Consider the following 18,084-nt stretch of genomic DNA (forward strand, 5'->3'; position numbering starts at 1 on the left):
TGGCACATTTAGCACAATCGATATTTTCTATATCGATTGCAAAAAACAGTAAGCAAACAAGTAGCAATTTGTTTCATTCTTTAATAACAATAAACTGAAGATAATATGCTGATATTTTCAAACTCTTTCAATTATTTTTCTACTCTTCCAAATTGCACCTACTCATTTTTGTTATAAACGTATCAAATCTGATTATGATCTACAGGAATGTATAACATGTAATCGTGTAAAATCTCTAACAGCAATAATAAATATAATAATCAAGTATTTAATGTAAGGATGCAGCATAAGTTATGTCTCCTCCGATACATCTTCTTCGATCGCGACTTTTGAAACCGGTTTACTCAAGTTCCAAACCATGTATTTTCCATTGTTGCTTGATACTGCCTCCATTTATAATAGTATACTGATCTACATATGTATACTGATCTATATATATACGAAAATCCTCGGATTTGTTATCAGAGAGCTTAGACAGATAAGCAAAATAATCTCATTGCAAGTATGGCATTTCTTTTCAACGTTGCCTTTATCAACACGAAAGTCTAGCACACCCTTCCGATTTATCATGAAATGTTCTAAATTGAATATTATATTTTTGTATTTCGATCGAATATAGGGTAAGGGACCCCAATTACTATTCTCTTTCCAACGAGTCTCTTTTTCCGATATTCATTCAGCTGTAAAAATAAGTATAATTAATATAGGCACAGTAATTGGGTCCCTTAACATATCGCTAATCAAGTGCATGCGAACAAAGTGGTGGACAAAATTTATAGAACTTCGAGATAAGACCCACAAAAATAATAGCTTATACGTAAAATTAATCTTAACACACGTATTACCCTCTAAATGAATTTTACTGTAACACTGGGGTACGTTGCAAACCAGTTGACAAATACATAGAACGCAAATTCTCACAATATTAATAAATTAACGAGTACCAACAACTAATTTAATTCTCCTCCTGAATTGCACATCGAAACAAGTGCTTTAATGTTTTCTAAGCAAATCGACCAGAGGTATACGTACATATATACCTTTCTGCGTTGAATTCTTCAAACCGAGAAACCAAATGTTCAATTCAATTATCTGTAATAATAAGAAAATTTGTTAGTATTTTCGGCATGGATTTAATGAAAATTTCAAAAGCAATCATCTTTCCAAAATGAAACAAATTACCTATTATTATTTGAAATTCTAATGAGAAACGTGATCGCTGTTCGATATTGAAAGCCCATAAATTACATTCAACGGTGACCAGTCTATTTGCTGAAATGTTACAAACGTAGCGTATCTAGTGATTTCATTTAAAAATATTGTTACAGATTATATTCATTCAATCCTATGTTCCAACTAAAACTACATATACACATATAAGGTTATAATCTTATATACGAAATTTTCAATGTATAAACAATGTAGAAATTAAATTTTCAACCTACTCTGCACTTTCCAAATAAATCGAATTTGAATGTTTTTTGTTCAAGTGAAATTTTTAAATTCAACGACAAACAAATGAAATCATATTTCTACAGAATCGAATCGAAGAATAGATATATATGGTTTTTTCATCTATCTAAATCTAAAACATACGAGAACGATTCAACTACGTACAAAGTACATTTGTCAACTAATATAAATTTCTCTTACGTGTCAGACTTTTGAAATGCAACGCAACAATGGGAGAAAGATAGTCTGGCTGGCCTGTAAAAGGGAAATATTCAACTGGAAATCCAGGACTTGGAATATATTCAATGTCCCCAATGTGCTCTTTATCGACGTTGTTTGCTCCGTCGCACGATAACCAAATGTAAAACTACAATGAAATCAACTTCCATATACAATCTATTCCACCGCGATATAAAACATAGTTTCACTTAGAATTTTCCTGTTCCAATATCTAGCTACTTTCTTCTGAAAACACGTTTGCAAAGGTATTTAGTTGTGCCAGCGTACCTTTTGCGACGTTTGTATTATCTTTCTCAAATTATTTGGCACATTTTCCGGTAAAGCCGACGATTGATTAAAATAATGAGGCACCCAATCGAACCGCTGCAATACACTTAAATCTAATGCAAATCCAACAACCGATATGTTATCTTTATATTATAGAACAATCTTCTAAAATTACTTTATTAAATTTAACAAGGACACACGGTTGCAACGGTTTAGAATATCCATACGGATACCTGCTACAATGTCCGAGGCTCTTTATGTTGAAGTAACACGGCTTGTGGGGACGATTCGATTGAATATCGTTTTCGCAACTGACATCATATTTCGAGACGTTTCTACTGTACTCTAAAATGGGAAATTAATATCGCATAGTTCACTTGTTCGTAGTATCTTTGTCATTTCAATAATTCTGATAGAACAAAACATGCAAGGTGAGCGTTAACCAAAACTGTTTCATGGAAAAGAAACTTTTTCGTGAAAATTGTTAGTATTGGAATATCGAAAAAGTATAAATGTCGCAAATACCTTTCAGAAAATCGTTCAGGGCTTGAATATATCTTTTTGGTCGAGCTTTGACGATCGAGTGACTTACCGATATGATGGGCGAAACCGATGAAATGCTTGTCGGTTTAAACGAAATTCCTTGAAAGAAACTTCATTGAAAATATGCGAGTCCAAAGCAAACGATAGAGTTACACTTGTATTCGCAGAAATTTGTTCAAGTATTGTCAAGTAATGATTTACATTTCTTGATAATATGTTTTGCTCACCTGGGCTGCCAAATTTCGAAGGTGAACGGAAAAGTGCAAAATTTGATCGACTTACAGTCTTTTTGGATGCGTCAAAATATTGAAAATATGGTTTGTCTAACTGAGAAGCATAATTCACACTGATCATCATTTGTACCACGAATATTGTTCCCAACACGGCGAAGAAACATACGTAAAATAGTATTAACTGTACTAAAATGTGAATAAATGGTTTGTGTCAACAACAAACTATATACCCAAATATTCTTAAACTAATTTTCAAGTATACTAACAAATACTCCCGTGATAAATCGCGCACATGGTCGGCTACGGAGGGACGTACGAGGGGAGAGACGAAGACCCGAGGCACACCGGGCGCAGATGGCCGCTGCACGAAAGAGACGTTGGTCGGCAGCTCGTGGGTCACCTTGTCCTAGGCCGGGTGGGGAGCCCCTCGGGGCTTCACCTCCCCGCCGGCCTGGGACGGGTTCTCCGGGGGCAGTGGGTGACACGAGCTGGGACGCATTCGATTTCGGGATCCCGACCGCCTCCCAATTACCTCAGGGAGGCCACCGTGGGGTTCAGTGGGTATACCCATCGTTGCACATACCGCCGGAGACTCCCACATACCCCCGTTCCCCTCCCAGGCAGTTCGGGGGATGCGTAATGCATTTCCCTCGCGATAAAAAAGAAAAAAAAAAAAAAGAAAGGAAAAAAAGAAAGAGAAAAGAAAAAAAGAGGCAGCTCATGGGTTCCCACCGTGCCCACCACTGATACACAGCATCAGCGTTTTATCCATCGTGTATATTATCATATCTTATATACATACATTATACGAATAATAGTATGAGTCTGCATTATCAAGAAAATCGATTCTAAATGATGTATCTCTTATCACAGTATAATAAACATGTGAAACGATATATTATACATGCTTGTTTGCCAGAATATTTAAATATTCTACAAACCGGAAACTTTAGTAATAAGAGATAGAGACTTATTATCAATGTGAAATTAATCTGAAAAAATTATAATAGAATGCAATTTATATTACCCCATTCTCTGGCTGTTCTGCCGAGAAATGCTCGTCGATCATTATCCCAGATAAACCGCAGGAAATTTTTAAAAGCACCTAAATCAGGCTTTGGTTGCCGACTCTGGTAATAGAGGTCGTCGTGTAATATGACCATATTAGAAAATGGTTTTTTAAATCCACGTAAAAAATTGGAAGAAGGTTAATGATTCACTAATTTCATACGCTCTGAAGTTAGACGTGTAATTGACATAGAAACGTACATACAGTACAAATCCGTACTGTAAAAAAAGAAAAATCATTTCTCAACCAGCGGAGTGAAGTATAAAACCTTCACTCTGCCTACAGTGTGATGCTGAAAGTTAATTTATGTTCTTTCGCATCCTTTCCTACCCTAACCGAGTAAGTGATGTCAACTTGCATGCAATATAGCTAGTTTTCAACCGTAACCCTTATTAGAAAGAAAGTTGATTCATACCGGCCTTCGTTTCCCGCTCTGTGCTTTCCTTCTTTTTTATCCACTGCAGAATTTTGCTGGGCGTTCTTGATCAGTTTTTTTTTTTTTTTTCGGCAGTGGCTCCTTCTTTCCTCTTAGTTTAGCTTCTAATTTTGCAAATTGTTTTTCCCATTTCTAGCGTAAAAGGGTTAAGCCGAGTCGGCGAAGCCGACGAGGCGCAAAGTCGCCGCGATGCAGCGACTTCGCGCCGAGGAGGGGCCTAATCTTCCCAAACAAGTCTTAAATTGATCTGTGCGTCCTTCTCCTTCTTTTCGACCCCTTCCTTTTTTCCCCTAAAATCCTTCGTTTCCGAGAAAAAGCATCCTCCTGCTATTTCTAAGCACTTTTTGGAAATTTTTTCTTACTCCCTCCGACCTCCTACGCCGTGACGTATTGGTTTAGCATCGACAATGCGTAGCCGCAAAAAAAAATTTTTTTTTTTTTTTTTTTTTTCCCGCTCACAATTGGTAGCTATTAATAAACTATTGATGTGTGTATTGATATCACTCCCTACTATACCACTTTATTTTATTTTCTTTAGAAAATTATTAAGAAACACTGAGATTGTTCATTCCTCAATATTTCCACTCTACTCCACTCGCGGTTTATGCAATATCAAAACTCTAACTAACTTTCTTCTCTAATGACTTCCTACAGAGAAGTTTCCTTACACACAATAGTCCTAACCCTAACCCTAAAAACTTAACCGTAACCAACAAAAACCTAACCGTACCTCCAATAAACCTAACCCTAACCATTCAGACTAGCCCTAAAACCTATCCCTAATCCTAAAAGTTAACCCTAATTATCGAAAACCTAACCCTAACCCTAAAAAGTTAATCCTAACCACCGACACCCTAACCCTAACCTTCGAAAACCTAACTCTAACCATGGAAATCCTAACCCTACCCATGGAAATCCTAACCCTACCCATGGAAAACCTAACTCTAACCACGGAAAATCTAATCCTAACGATCGAAAACCTAACCATAACCATGGAAAACATAACCCTAACCCTAACCCTAACCCCAACCTTTCCAAAACTAACCCTAACCCAAACCCTGCAAAACTAACCATAACCCTCCGAAAACTAACCCTAACCCCCTCCAAAAACCTAACCCTAACCTTCCGAAAATTAACCCCAACCTTCAAAAAACTAACCCTAACTCTACAAAAGTAACCCTAACCTTCAAAAACTAACCCAAACTCTACAAAACTAACCCTAACCTTCCAAAAAACTAACCCTAACCCTCCAAAACCTAACCCTAACCTTCCAAAAACTAACCCTAACTCTACCAAAACCAACCCAACCTTCAGAAAACTAAACCTAACTCTACAAAAACTAACCTAACCTTTCAAAAACTAACCCAAACTCTACAAAACTAACCCTATCCTTCCAAAAACTAACCCCAACCCTCCAAAACCTAACCCTAACCTTCCAAAAACTAACCCTAACCTTCAAAAAACTAACCCGAACTCTACAAAAGTAACCCTAACCCTTCAAAAACCAACCCAAACTCTACAAAACTAACCCTAACCTTCCAAAAACTAACCCTAACCCTCCAAAACCTAACCCTAACCTTTCAAAAACTAACCCAAACTCTACAAAACTAACCCTAACCCTCCAAAACCTAACCCTAACCTTCCCAAACTAGCCCTAACCCTCAAAACCCAACCCCAACCTCCAAAAACTAACCCTAACATTCAAAAACTAACCCCAACCCTCCGAAAACTAACCCTAACCCACCAAAAACTAACCCTAACCCTCCGAAAACTAACCCTAACCCACCAAATCCTAACCCTAACCCTCCGAAAACTAACCCCAACCTTCCAAAAAGTAACCCTAACCCTCCGAAAACTAACCCTAACCCACCAAAACCTAACCCTAACCCTCCGAAAACTAGCCCCAACCTCCAAAAACTAACCCTAACCTTCCAAAAACTAACCCTAACCCTCCAAAACCTAACCCTAACCTTTCAAAAACTAACCCAAACTCTACAAAACCTAACCCTAACCTTTCAAAAACTAACCCAAACTCTACAAAACTAACCCCAACCTCCAAAAAGTAACCCTAACCCTCCGAAAACTAACCCTAACCCACCAAAACCTAACCCTAACCCTCCGAAAACTAACCCCAACCTCCAAAAAGTAACCCTAACCCTCCGAAAACTAACCCTAACCTCCAAAAAGTAACCCTAACCCTCCGAAAACTAACCCTAACCCACCAAAACCTAACCCTAACCCTCCGAAAACTAACCCCAACCTCCAAAAAGTAACCCTAACCCTCCGAAAACTAACCCTAACCTCCAAAAAGTAACCCTAACCCTCCGAAAACTAACCCTAACCCACCAAAACCTAACCCTAACCCTCCGAAAACTAACCCTAACCCACCAAAACCTAACCCTAACCCTCCGAAAACTAACCCCAACCTCCAAAAAGTAACCCTAACCCTCCGAAAACTAACCCTAACCTCCAAAAAGTAACCCTAACCCTCCGAAAACTAACCCTAACCCACCCTAACCCTAACCCTAACCCTCCGAAAACTAACCCTAACCCACCAAAACCTAACCCTAACCCTCCGAAAACTAACCCCAACCTCCAAAAAGTAACCCTAACCCTCCGAAAACTAACCCTAACCATCAGAAAAAGGTTAGGGTTAGGGTTAGGGTTAGGGTTAGGGTTAGGGTTAGGGTTAGGGTTAGGGTTAGGGTTAGGGTTAGGGTTAGGGTTAGGGTTAGGGTTAGGGTTAGGGTTAGGGTTAGGGTTAGGGTTAGGGTTAGGGTTAGGGTTAGGGTTAGGGTTAGGGTTAGGGTTAGGGTTAGGGTTAGGGTTAGGGTTAGGGTTAGGGTTAGGGTTAGGGTTAGGGTTAGGGTTAGGGTTAGGGTTAGGGTTAGGGTTAGGGTTAGGGTTAGGGTTAGGGTTAGGGTTAGGGTTAGGGTTAGGGTTAGGGTTAGGGTTAGGGTTAGGGTTAGGGTTAGGGTTAGGGTTAGGGTTAGGGTTAGGGTTAGGGTTAGGGTTAGGGTTAGGGTTAGGGTTAGGGTTAGGGTTAGGGTTAGGGTTAGGGTTAGGGTTAGGGTTAGGGTTAGGGTTAGGGTTAGGGTTAGGGTTAGGGTTAGGGTTAGGGTTAGGGTTAGGGTTAGGGTTAGGGTTAGGGTTAGGGTTAGGGTTAGGGTTAGGGTTAGGGTTAGGGTTAGGGTTAGGGTTAGGGTTAGGGTTAGGGTTAGGGTTAGGGTTAGGGTTAGGGTTAGGGTTAGGGTTAGGGTTAGGGTTAGGGTTAGGGTTAGGGTTAGGGTTAGGGTTAGGGTTAGGGTTAGGGTTAGGGTTAGGGTTAGGGTTAGGGTTAGGGTTAGGGTTAGGGTTAGGGTTAGGGTTAGGGTTAGGGTTAGGGTTAGGGTTAGGGTTAGGGTTAGGGTTAGGGTTAGGGTTAGGGTTAGGGTTAGGGTTAGGGTTAGGGTTAGGGTTAGGGTTAGGGTTAGGGTTAGGGTTAGGGTTAGGGTTAGGGTTAGGGTTAGGGTTAGGGTTAGGGTTAGGGTTAGGGTTAGGGTTAGGGTTAGGGTTAGGGTTAGGGTTAGGGTTAGGGTTAGGGTTAGGGTTAGGGTTAGGGTTAGGGTTAGGGTTAGGGTTAGGGTTAGGGTTAGGGTTAGGGTTAGGGTTAGGGTTAGGGTTAGGGTTAGGGTTAGGGTTAGGGTTAGGGTTAGGGTTAGGGTTAGGGTTAGGGTTAGGGTTAGGGTTAGGGTTAGGGTTAGGGTTAGGGTTAGGGTTAGGGTTAGGGTTAGGGTTAGGGTTAGGGTTAGGGTTAGGGTTAGGGTTAGGGTTAGGGTTAGGGTTAGGGTTAGGGTTAGGGTTAGGGTTAGGGTTAGGGTTAGGGTTAGGGTTAGGGTTAGGGTTAGGGTTAGGGTTAGGGTTAGGGTTAGGGTTAGGGTTAGGGTTAGGGTTAGGGTTAGGGTTAGGGTTAGGGTTAGGGTTAGGGTTAGGGTTAGGGTTAGGGTTAGGGTTAGGGTTAGGGTTAGGGTTAGGGTTAGGGTTAGGGTTAGGGTTAGGGTTAGGGTTAGGGTTAGGGTTAGGGTTAGGGTTAGGGTTAGGGTTAGGGTTAGGGTTAGGGTTAGGGTTAGGGTTAGGGTTAGGGTTAGGGTTAGGGTTAGGGTTAGGGTTAGGGTTAGGGTTAGGGTTAGGGTTAGGGTTAGGGTTAGGGTTAGGGTTAGGGTTAGGGTTAGGGTTAGGGTTAGGGTTAGGGTTAGGGTTAGGGTTAGGGTTAGGGTTAGGGTTAGGGTTAGGGTTAGGGTTAGGGTTAGGGTTAGGGTTAGGGTTAGGGTTAGGGTTAGGGTTAGGGTTAGGGTTAGGGTTAGGGTTAGGGTTAGGGTTAGGGTTAGGGTTAGGGTTAGGGTTAGGGTTAGGGTTAGGGTTAGGGTTAGGGTTAGGGTTAGGGTTAGGGTTAGGGTTAGGGTTAGGGTTAGGGTTAGGGTTAGGGTTAGGGTTAGGGTTAGGGTTAGGGTTAGGGTTAGGGTTAGGGTTAGGGTTAGGGTTAGGGTTAGGGTTAGGGTTAGGGTTAGGGTTAGGGTTAGGGTTAGGGTTAGGGTTAGGGTTAGGGTTAGGGTTAGGGTTAGGGTTAGGGTTAGGGTTAGGGTTAGGGTTAGGGTTAGGGTTAGGGTTAGGGTTAGGGTTAGGGTTAGGGTTAGGGTTAGGGTTAGGGTTAGGGTTAGGGTTAGGGTTAGGGTTAGGGTTAGGGTTAGGGTTAGGGTTAGGGTTAGGGTTAGGGTTAGGGTTAGGGTTAGGGTTAGGGTTAGGGTTAGGGTTAGGGTTAGGGTTAGGGTTAGGGTTAGGGTTAGGGTTAGGGTTAGGGTTAGGGTTAGGGTTAGGGTTAGGGTTAGGGTTAGGGTTAGGGTTAGGGTTAGGGTTAGGGTTAGGGTTAGGGTTAGGGTTAGGGTTAGGGTTAGGGTTAGGGTTAGGGTTAGGGTTAGGGTTAGGGTTAGGGTTAGGGTTAGGGTTAGGGTTAGGGTTAGGGTTAGGGTTAGGGTTAGGGTTAGGGTTAGGGTTAGGGTTAGGGTTAGGGTTAGGGTTAGGGTTAGGGTTAGGGTTAGGGTTAGGGTTAGGGTTAGGGTTAGGGTTAGGGTTAGGGTTAGGGTTAGGGTTAGGGTTAGGGTTAGGGTTAGGGTTAGGGTTAGGGTTAGGGTTAGGGTTAGGGTTAGGGTTAGGGTTAGGGTTAGGGTTAGGGTTAGGGTTAGGGTTAGGGTTAGGGTTAGGGTTAGGGTTAGGGTTAGGGTTAGGGTTAGGGTTAGGGTTAGGGTTAGGGTTAGGGTTAGGGTTAGGGTTAGGGTTAGGGTTAGGGTTAGGGTTAGGGTTAGGGTTAGGGTTAGGGTTAGGGTTAGGGTTAGGGTTAGGGTTAGGGTTAGGGTTAGGGTTAGGGTTAGGGTTAGGGTTAGGGTTAGGGTTAGGGTTAGGGTTAGGGTTAGGGTTAGGGTTAGGGTTAGGGTTAGGGTTAGGGTTAGGGTTAGGGTTAGGGTTAGGGTTAGGGTTAGGGTTAGGGTTAGGGTTAGGGTTAGGGTTAGGGTTAGGGTTAGGGTTAGGGTTAGGGTTAGGGTTAGGGTTAGGGTTAGGGTTAGGGTTAGGGTTAGGGTTAGGGTTAGGGTTAGGGTTAGGGTTAGGGTTAGGGTTAGGGTTAGGGTTAGGGTTAGGGTTAGGGTTAGGGTTAGGGTTAGGGTTAGGGTTAGGGTTAGGGTTAGGGTTAGGGTTAGGGTTAGGGTTAGGGTTAGGGTTAGGGTTAGGGTTAGGGTTAGGGTTAGGGTTAGGGTTAGGGTTAGGGTTAGGGTTAGGGTTAGGGTTAGGGTTAGGGTTAGGGTTAGGGTTAGGGTTAGGGTTAGGGTTAGGGTTAGGGTTAGGGTTAGGGTTAGGGTTAGGGTTAGGGTTAGGGTTAGGGTTAGGGTTAGGGTTAGGGTTAGGGTTAGGGTTAGGGTTAGGGTTAGGGTTAGGGTTAGGGTTAGGGTTAGGGTTAGGGTTAGGGTTAGGGTTAGGGTTAGGGTTAGGGTTAGGGTTAGGGTTAGGGTTAGGGTTAGGGTTAGGGTTAGGGTTAGGGTTAGGGTTAGGGTTAGGGTTAGGGTTAGGGTTAGGGTTAGGGTTAGGGTTAGGGTTAGGGTTAGGGTTAGGGTTAGGGTTAGGGTTAGGGTTAGGGTTAGGGTTAGGGTTAGGGTTAGGGTTAGGGTTAGGGTTAGGGTTAGGGTTAGGGTTAGGGTTAGGGTTAGGGTTAGGGTTAGGGTTAGGGTTAGGGTTAGGGTTAGGGTTAGGGTTAGGGTTAGGGTTAGGGTTAGGGTTAGGGTTAGGGTTAGGGTTAGGGTTAGGGTTAGGGTTAGGGTTAGGGTTAGGGTTAGGGTTAGGGTTAGGGTTAGGGTTAGGGTTAGGGTTAGGGTTAGGGTTAGGGTTAGGGTTAGGGTTAGGGTTAGGGTTAGGGTTAGGGTTAGGGTTAGGGTTAGGGTTAGGGTTAGGGTTAGGGTTAGGGTTAGGGTTAGGGTTAGGGTTAGGGTTAGGGTTAGGGTTAGGGTTAGGGTTAGGGTTAGGGTTAGGGTTAGGGTTAGGGTTAGGGTTAGGGTTAGGGTTAGGGTTAGGGTTAGGGTTAGGGTTAGGGTTAGGGTTAGGGTTAGGGTTAGGGTTAGGGTTAGGGTTAGGGTTAGGGTTAGGGTTAGGGTTAGGGTTAGGGTTAGGGTTAGGGTTAGGGTTAGGGTTAGGGTTAGGGTTAGGGTTAGGGTTAGGGTTAGGGTTAGGGTTAGGGTTAGGGTTAGGGTTAGGGTTAGGGTTAGGGTTAGGGTTAGGGTTAGGGTTAGGGTTAGGGTTAGGGTTAGGGTTAGGGTTAGGGTTAGGGTTAGGGTTAGGGTTAGGGTTAGGGTTAGGGTTAGGGTTAGGGTTAGGGTTAGGGTTAGGGTTAGGGTTAGGGTTAGGGTTAGGGTTAGGGTTAGGGTTAGGGTTAGGGTTAGGGTTAGGGTTAGGGTTAGGGTTAGGGTTAGGGTTAGGGTTAGGGTTAGGGTTAGGGTTAGGGTTAGGGTTAGGGTTAGGGTTAGGGTTAGGGTTAGGGTTAGGGTTAGGGTTAGGGTTAGGGTTAGGGTTAGGGTTAGGGTTAGGGTTAGGGTTAGGGTTAGGGTTAGGGTTAGGGTTAGGGTTAGGGTTAGGGTTAGGGTTAGGGTTAGGGTTAGGGTTAGGGTTAGGGTTAGGGTTAGGGTTAGGGTTAGGGTTAGGGTTAGGGTTAGGGTTAGGGTTAGGGTTAGGGTTAGGGTTAGGGTTAGGGTTAGGGTTAGGGTTAGGGTTAGGGTTAGGGTTAGGGTTAGGGTTAGGGTTAGGGTTAGGGTTAGGGTTAGGGTTAGGGTTAGGGTTAGGGTTAGGGTTAGGGTTAGGGTTAGGGTTAGGGTTAGGGTTAGGGTTAGGGTTAGGGTTAGGGTTAGGGTTAGGGTTAGGGTTAGGGTTAGGGTTAGGGTTAGGGTTAGGGTTAGGGTTAGGGTTAGGGTTAGGGTTAGGGTTAGGGTTAGGGTTAGGGTTAGGGTTAGGGTTAGGGTTAGGGTTAGGGTTAGGGTTAGGGTTAGGGTTAGGGTTAGGGTTAGGGTTAGGGTTAGGGTTAGGGTTAGGGTTAGGGTTAGGGTTAGGGTTAGGGTTAGGGTTAGGGTTAGGGTTAGGGTTAGGGTTAGGGTTAGGGTTAGGGTTAGGGTTAGGGTTAGGGTTAGGGTTAGGGTTAGGGTTAGGGTTAGGGTTAGGGTTAGGGTTAGGGTTAGGGTTAGGGTTAGGGTTAGGGTTAGGGTTAGGGTTAGGGTTAGGGTTAGGGTTAGGGTTAGGGTTAGGGTTAGGGTTAGGGTTAGGGTTAGGGTTAGGGTTAGGGTTAGGGTTAGGGTTAGGGTTAGGGTTAGGGTTAGGGTTAGGGTTAGGGTTAGGGTTAGGGTTAGGGTTAGGGTTAGGGTTAGGGTTAGGGTTAGGGTTAGGGTTAGGGTTAGGGTTAGGGTTAGGGTTAGGGTTAGGGTTAGGGTTAGGGTTAGGGTTAGGGTTAGGGTTAGGGTTAGGGTTAGGGTTAGGGTTAGGGTTAGGGTTAGGGTTAGGGTTAGGGTTAGGGTTAGGGTTAGGGTTAGGGTTAGGGTTAGGGTTAGGGTTAGGGTTAGGGTTAGGGTTAGGGTTAGGGTTAGGGTTAGGGTTAGGGTTAGGGTTAGGGTTAGGGTTAGGGTTAGGGTTAGGGTTAGGGTTAGGGTTAGGGTTAGGGTTAGGGTTAGGGTTAGGGTTAGGGTTAGGGTTAGGGTTAGGGTTAGGGTTAGGGTTAGGGTTAGGGTTAGGGTTAGGGTTAGGGTTAGGGTTAGGGTTAGGGTTAGGGTTAGGGTTAGGGTTAGGGTTAGGGTTAGGGTTAGGGTTAGGGTTAGGGTTAGGGTTAGGGTTAGGGTTAGGGTTAGGGTTAGGGTTAGGGTTAGGGTTAGGGTTAGGGTTAGGGTTAGGGTTAGGGTTAGGGTTAGGGTTAGGGTTAGGGTTAGGGTTAGGGTTAGGGTTAGGGTTAGGGTTAGGGTTAGGGTTAGGGTTAGGGTTAGGGTTAGGGTTAGGGTTAGGGTTAGGGTTAGGGTTAGGGTTAGGGTTAGGGTTAGGGTTAGGGTTAGGGTTAGGGTTAGGGTTAGGGTTAGGGTTAGGGTTAGGGTTAGGGTTAGGGTTAGGGTTAGGGTTAGGGTTAGGGTTAGGGTTAGGGTTAGGGTTAGGGTTAGGGTTAGGGTTAGGGTTAGGGTTAGGGTTAGGGTTAGGGTTAGGGTTAGGGTTAGGGTTAGGGTTAGGGTTAGGGTTAGGGTTAGGGTTAGGGTTAGGGTTAGGGTTAGGGTTAGGGTTAGGGTTAGGGTTAGGGTTAGGGTTAGGGTTAGGGTTAGGGTTAGGGTTAGGGTTAGGGTTAGGGTTAGGGTTAGGGTTAGGGTTAGGGTTAGGGTTAGGGTTAGGGTTAGGGTTAGGGTTAGGGTTAGGGTTAGGGTTAGGGTTAGGGTTAGGGTTAGGGTTAGGGTTAGGGTTAGGGTTAGGGTTAGGGTTAGGGTTAGGGTTAGGGTTAGGGTTAGGGTTAGGGTTAGGGTTAGGGTTAGGGTTAGGGTTAGGGTTAGGGTTAGGGTTAGGGTTAGGGTTAGGGTTAGGGTTAGGGTTAGGGTTAGGGTTAGGGTTAGGGTTAGGGTTAGGGTTAGGGTTAGGGTTAGGGTTAGGGTTAGGGTTAGGGTTAGGGTTAGGGTTAGGGTTAGGGTTAGGGTTAGGGTTAGGGTTAGGGTTAGGGTTAGGGTTAGGGTTAGGGTTAGGGTTAGGGTTAGGGTTAGGGTTAGGGTTAGGGTTAGGGTTAGGGTTAGGGTTAGGGTTAGGGTTAGGGTTAGGGTTAGGGTTAGGGTTAGGGTTAGGGTTAGGGTTAGGGTTAGGGTTAGGGTTAGGGTTAGGGTTAGGGTTAGGGTTAGGGTTAGGGTTAGGGTTAGGGTTAGGGTTAGGGTTAGGGTTAGGGTTAGGGTTAGGGTTAGGGTTAGGGTTAGGGTTAGGGTTAGGGTTAGGGTTAGGGTTAGGGTTAGGGTTAGGGTTAGGGTTAGGGTTAGGGTTAGGGTTAGGGTTAGGGTTAGGGTTAGGGTTAGGGTTAGGGTTAGGGTTAGGGTTAGGGTTAGGGTTAGGGTTAGGGTTAGGGTTAGGGTTAGGGTTAGGGTTAGGGTTAGGGTTAGGGTTAGGGTTAGGGTTAGGGTTAGGGTTAGGGTTAGGGTTAGGGTTAGGGTTAGGGTTAGGGTTAGGGTTAGGGTTAGGGTTAGGGTTAGGGTTAGGGTTAGGGTTAGGGTTAGGGTTAGGGTTAGGGTTAGGGTTAGGGTTAGGGTTAGGGTTAGGGTTAGGGTTAGGGTTAGGGTTAGGGTTAGGGTTAGGGTTAGGGTTAGGGTTAGGGTTAGGGTTAGGGTTAGGGTTAGGGTTAGGGTTAGGGTTAGGGTTAGGGTTAGGGTTAGGGTTAGGGTTAGGGTTAGGGTTAGGGTTAGGGTTAGGGTTAGGGTTAGGGTTAGGGTTAGGGTTAGGGTTAGGGTTAGGGTTAGGGTTAGGGTTAGGGTTAGGGTTAGGGTTAGGGTTAGGGTTAGGGTTAGGGTTAGGGTTAGGGTTAGGGTTAGGGTTAGGGTTAGGGTTAGGGTTAGGGTTAGGGTTAGGGTTAGGGTTAGGGTTAGGGTTAGGGTTAGGGTTAGGGTTAGGGTTAGGGTTAGGGTTAGGGTTAGGGTTAGGGTTAGGGTTAGGGTTAGGGTTAGGGTTAGGGTTAGGGTTAGGGTTAGGGTTAGGGTTAGGGTTAGGGTTAGGGTTAGGGTTAGGGTTAGGGTTAGGGTTAGGGTTAGGGTTAGGGTTAGGGTTAGGGTTAGGGTTAGGGTTAGGGTTAGGGTTAGGGTTAGGGTTAGGGTTAGGGTTAGGGTTAGGGTTAGGGTTAGGGTTAGGGTTAGGGTTAGGGTTAGGGTTAGGGTTAGGGTTAGGGTTAGGGTTAGGGTTAGGGTTAGGGTTAGGGTTAGGGTTAGGGTTAGGGTTAGGGTTAGGGTTAGGGTTAGGGTTAGGGTTAGGGTTAGGGTTAGGGTTAGGGTTAGGGTTAGGGTTAGGGTTAGGGTTAGGGTTAGGGTTAGGGTTAGGGTTAGGGTTAGGGTTAGGGTTAGGGTTAGGGTTAGGGTTAGGGTTAGGGTTAGGGTTAGGGTTAGGGTTAGGGTTAGGGTTAGGGTTAGGGTTAGGGTTAGGGTTAGGGTTAGGGTTAGGGTTAGGGTTAGGGTTAGGGTTAGGGTTAGGGTTAGGGTTAGGGTTAGGGTTAGGGTTAGGGTTAGGGTTAGGGTTAGGGTTAGGGTTAGGGTTAGGGTTAGGGTTAGGGTTAGGGTTAGGGTTAGGGTTAGGGTTAGGGTTAGGGTTAGGGTTAGGGTTAGGGTTAGGGTTAGGGTTAGGGTTAGGGTTAGGGTTAGGGTTAGGGTTAGGGTTAGGGTTAGGGTTAGGGTTAGGGTTAGGGTTAGGGTTAGGGTTAGGGTTAGGGTTAGGGTTAGGGTTAGGGTTAGGGTTAGGGTTAGGGTTAGGGTTAGGGTTAGGGTTAGGGTTAGGGTTAGGGTTAGGGTTAGGGTTAGGGTTAGGGTTAGGGTTAGGGTTAGGGTTAGGGTTAGGGTTAGGGTTAGGGTTAGGGTTAGGGTTAGGGTTAGGGTTAGGGTTAGGGTTAGGGTTAGGGTTAGGGTTAGGGTTAGGGTTAGGGTTAGGGTTAGGGTTAGGGTTAGGGTTAGGGTTAGGGTTAGGGTTAGGGTTAGGGTTAGGGTTAGGGTTAGGGTTAGGGTTAGGGTTAGGGTTAGGGTTAGGGTTAGGGTTAGGGTTAGGGTTAGGGTTAGGGTTAGGGTTAGGGTTAGGGTTAGGGTTAGGGTTAGGGTTAGGGTTAGGGTTAGGGTTAGGGTTAGGGTTAGGGTTAGGGTTAGGGTTAGGGTTAGGGTTAGGGTTAGGGTTAGGGTTAGGGTTAGGGTTAGGGTTAGGGTTAGGGTTAGGGTTAGGGTTAGGGTTAGGGTTAGGGTTAGGGTTAGGGTTAGGGTTAGGGTTAGGGTTAGGGTTAGGGTTAGGGTTAGGGTTAGGGTTAGGGTTAGGGTTAGGGTTAGGGTTAGGGTTAGGGTTAGGGTTAGGGTTAGGGTTAGGGTTAGGGTTAGGGTTAGGGTTAGGGTTAGGGTTAGGGTTAGGGTTAGGGTTAGGGTTAGGGTTAGGGTTAGGGTTAGGGTTAGGGTTAGGGTTAGGGTTAGGGTTAGGGTTAGGGTTAGGGTTAGGGTTAGGGTTAGGGTTAGGGTTAGGGTTAGGGTTAGGGTTAGGGTTAGGGTTAGGGTTAGGGTTAGGGTTAGGGTTAGGGTTAGGGTTAGGGTTAGGGTTAGGGTTAGGGTTAGGGTTAGGGTTAGGGTTAGGGTTAGGGTTAGGGTTAGGGTTAGGGTTAGGGTTAGGGTTAGGGTTAGGGTTAGGGTTAGGGTTAGGGTTAGGGTTAGGGTTAGGGTTAGGGTTAGGGTTAGGGTTAGGGTTAGGGTTAGGGTTAGGGTTAGGGTTAGGGTTAGGGTTAGGGTTAGGGTTAGGGTTAGGGTTAGGGTTAGGGTTAGGGTTAGGGTTAGGGTTAGGGTTAGGGTTAGGGTTAGGGTTAGGGTTAGGGTTAGGGTTAGGGTTAGGGTTAGGGTTAGGGTTAGGGTTAGGGTTAGGGTTAGGGTTAGGGTTAGGGTTAGGGTTAGGGTTAGGGTTAGGGTTAGGGTTAGGGTTAGGGTTAGGGTTAGGGTTAGGGTTAGGGTTAGGGTTAGGGTTAGGGTTAGGGTTAGGGTTAGGGTTAGGGTTAGGGTTAGGGTTAGGGTTAGGGTTAGGGTTAGGGTTAGGGTTAGGGTTAGGGTTAGGGTTAGGGTTAGGGTTAGGGTTAGGGTTAGGGTTAGGGTTAGGGTTAGGGTTAGGGTTAGGGTTAGGGTTAGGGTTAGGGTTAGGGTTAGGGTTAGGGTTAGGGTTAGGGTTAGGGTTAGGGTTAGGGTTAGGGTTAGGGTTAGGGTTAGGGTTAGGGTTAGGGTTAGGGTTAGGGTTAGGGTTAGGGTTAGGGTTAGGGTTAGGGTTAGGGTTAGGGTTAGGGTTAGGGTTAGGGTTAGGGTTAGGGTTAGGGTTAGGGTTAGGGTTAGGGTTAGGGTTAGGGTTAGGGTTAGGGTTAGGGTTAGGGTTAGGGTTAGGGTTAGGGTTAGGGTTAGGGTTAGGGTTAGGGTTAGGGTTAGGGTTAGGGTTAGGGTTAGGGTTAGGGTTAGGGTTAGGGTTAGGGTTAGGGTTAGGGTTAGGGTTAGGGTTAGGGTTAGGGTTAGGGTTAGGGTTAGGGTTAGGGTTAGGGTTAGGGTTAGGGTTAGGGTTAGGGTTAGGGTTAGGGTTAGGGTTAGGGTTAGGGTTAGGGTTAGGGTTAGGGTTAGGGTTAGGGTTAGGGTTAGGGTTAGGGTTAGGGTTAGGGTTAGGGTTAGGGTTAGGGTTAGGGTTAGGGTTAGGGTTAGGGTTAGGGTTAGGGTTAGGGTTAGGGTTAGGGTTAGGGTTAGGGTTAGGGTTAGGGTTAGGGTTAGGGTTAGGGTTAGGGTTAGGGTTAGGGTTAGGGTTAGGGTTAGGGTTAGGGTTAGGGTTAGGGTTAGGGTTAGGGTTAGGGTTAGGGTTAGGGTTAGGGTTAGGGTTAGGGTTAGGGTTAGGGTTAGGGTTAGGGTTAGGGTTAGGGTTAGGGTTAGGGTTAGGGTTAGGGTTAGGGTTAGGGTTAGGGTTAGGGTTAGGGTTAGGGTTAGGGTTAGGGTTAGGGTTAGGGTTAGGGTTAGGGTTAGGGTTAGGGTTAGGGTTAGGGTTAGGGTTAGGGTTAGGGTTAGGGTTAGGGTTAGGGTTAGGGTTAGGGTTAGGGTTAGGGTTAGGGTTAGGGTTAGGGTTAGGGTTAGGGTTAGGGTTAGGGTTAGGGTTAGGGTTAGGGTTAGGGTTAGGGTTAGGGTTAGGGTTAGGGTTAGGGTTAGGGTTAGGGTTAGGGTTAGGGTTAGGGTTAGGGTTAGGGTTAGGGTTAGGGTTAGGGTTAGGGTTAGGGTTAGGGTTAGGGTTAGGGTTAGGGTTAGGGTTAGGGTTAGGGTTAGGGTTAGGGTTAGGGTTAGGGTTAGGGTTAGGGTTAGGGTTAGGGTTAGGGTTAGGGTTAGGGTTAGGGTTAGGGTTAGGGTTAGGGTTAGGGTTAGGGTTAGGGTTAGGGTTAGGGTTAGGGTTAGGGTTAGGGTTAGGGTTAGGGTTAGGGTTAGGGTTAGGGTTAGGGTTAGGGTTAGGGTTAGGGTTAGGGTTAGGGTTAGGGTTAGGGTTAGGGTTAGGGTTAGGGTTAGGGTTAGGGTTAGGGTTAGGGTTAGGGTTAGGGTTAGGGT

At 45.5% G+C, this 18,084-nt stretch overlaps 1 protein-coding gene across 1 annotated transcript; it reads right to left on the bottom strand.

The window, feature by feature from the left end:
- Positions 1–448: 448 nt before the first annotated feature.
- LOC143361093 (sodium/potassium-transporting ATPase subunit beta-1-like) lies at positions 449–3,909 on the bottom strand. The gene is made up of 9 exons (XM_076800352.1): positions 3,763–3,909; positions 2,730–2,921; positions 2,485–2,601; positions 2,135–2,304; positions 1,960–2,055; positions 1,654–1,819; positions 1,183–1,272; positions 1,041–1,092; positions 449–680 (listed from the first exon to the last, which is right to left on the bottom strand). The coding sequence occupies exons 1-8, from the start codon at positions 3,896–3,898 to the stop codon at positions 1,085–1,087; spliced, it is 975 nt and encodes a 324-aa protein (XP_076656467.1). The 5' UTR covers positions 3,899–3,909; the 3' UTR covers positions 449–680; positions 1,041–1,084.
- Between the last annotated feature and the right edge of the window lie 14,175 nt (positions 3,910–18,084).

The sequence above is a fragment of the Halictus rubicundus genome, chromosome 14 (genome assembly GCF_050948215.1).
Source record: "Halictus rubicundus isolate RS-2024b chromosome 14, iyHalRubi1_principal, whole genome shotgun sequence".
NCBI classification, from domain to species: Eukaryota; Metazoa; Arthropoda; class Insecta; order Hymenoptera; family Halictidae; genus Halictus; species Halictus rubicundus.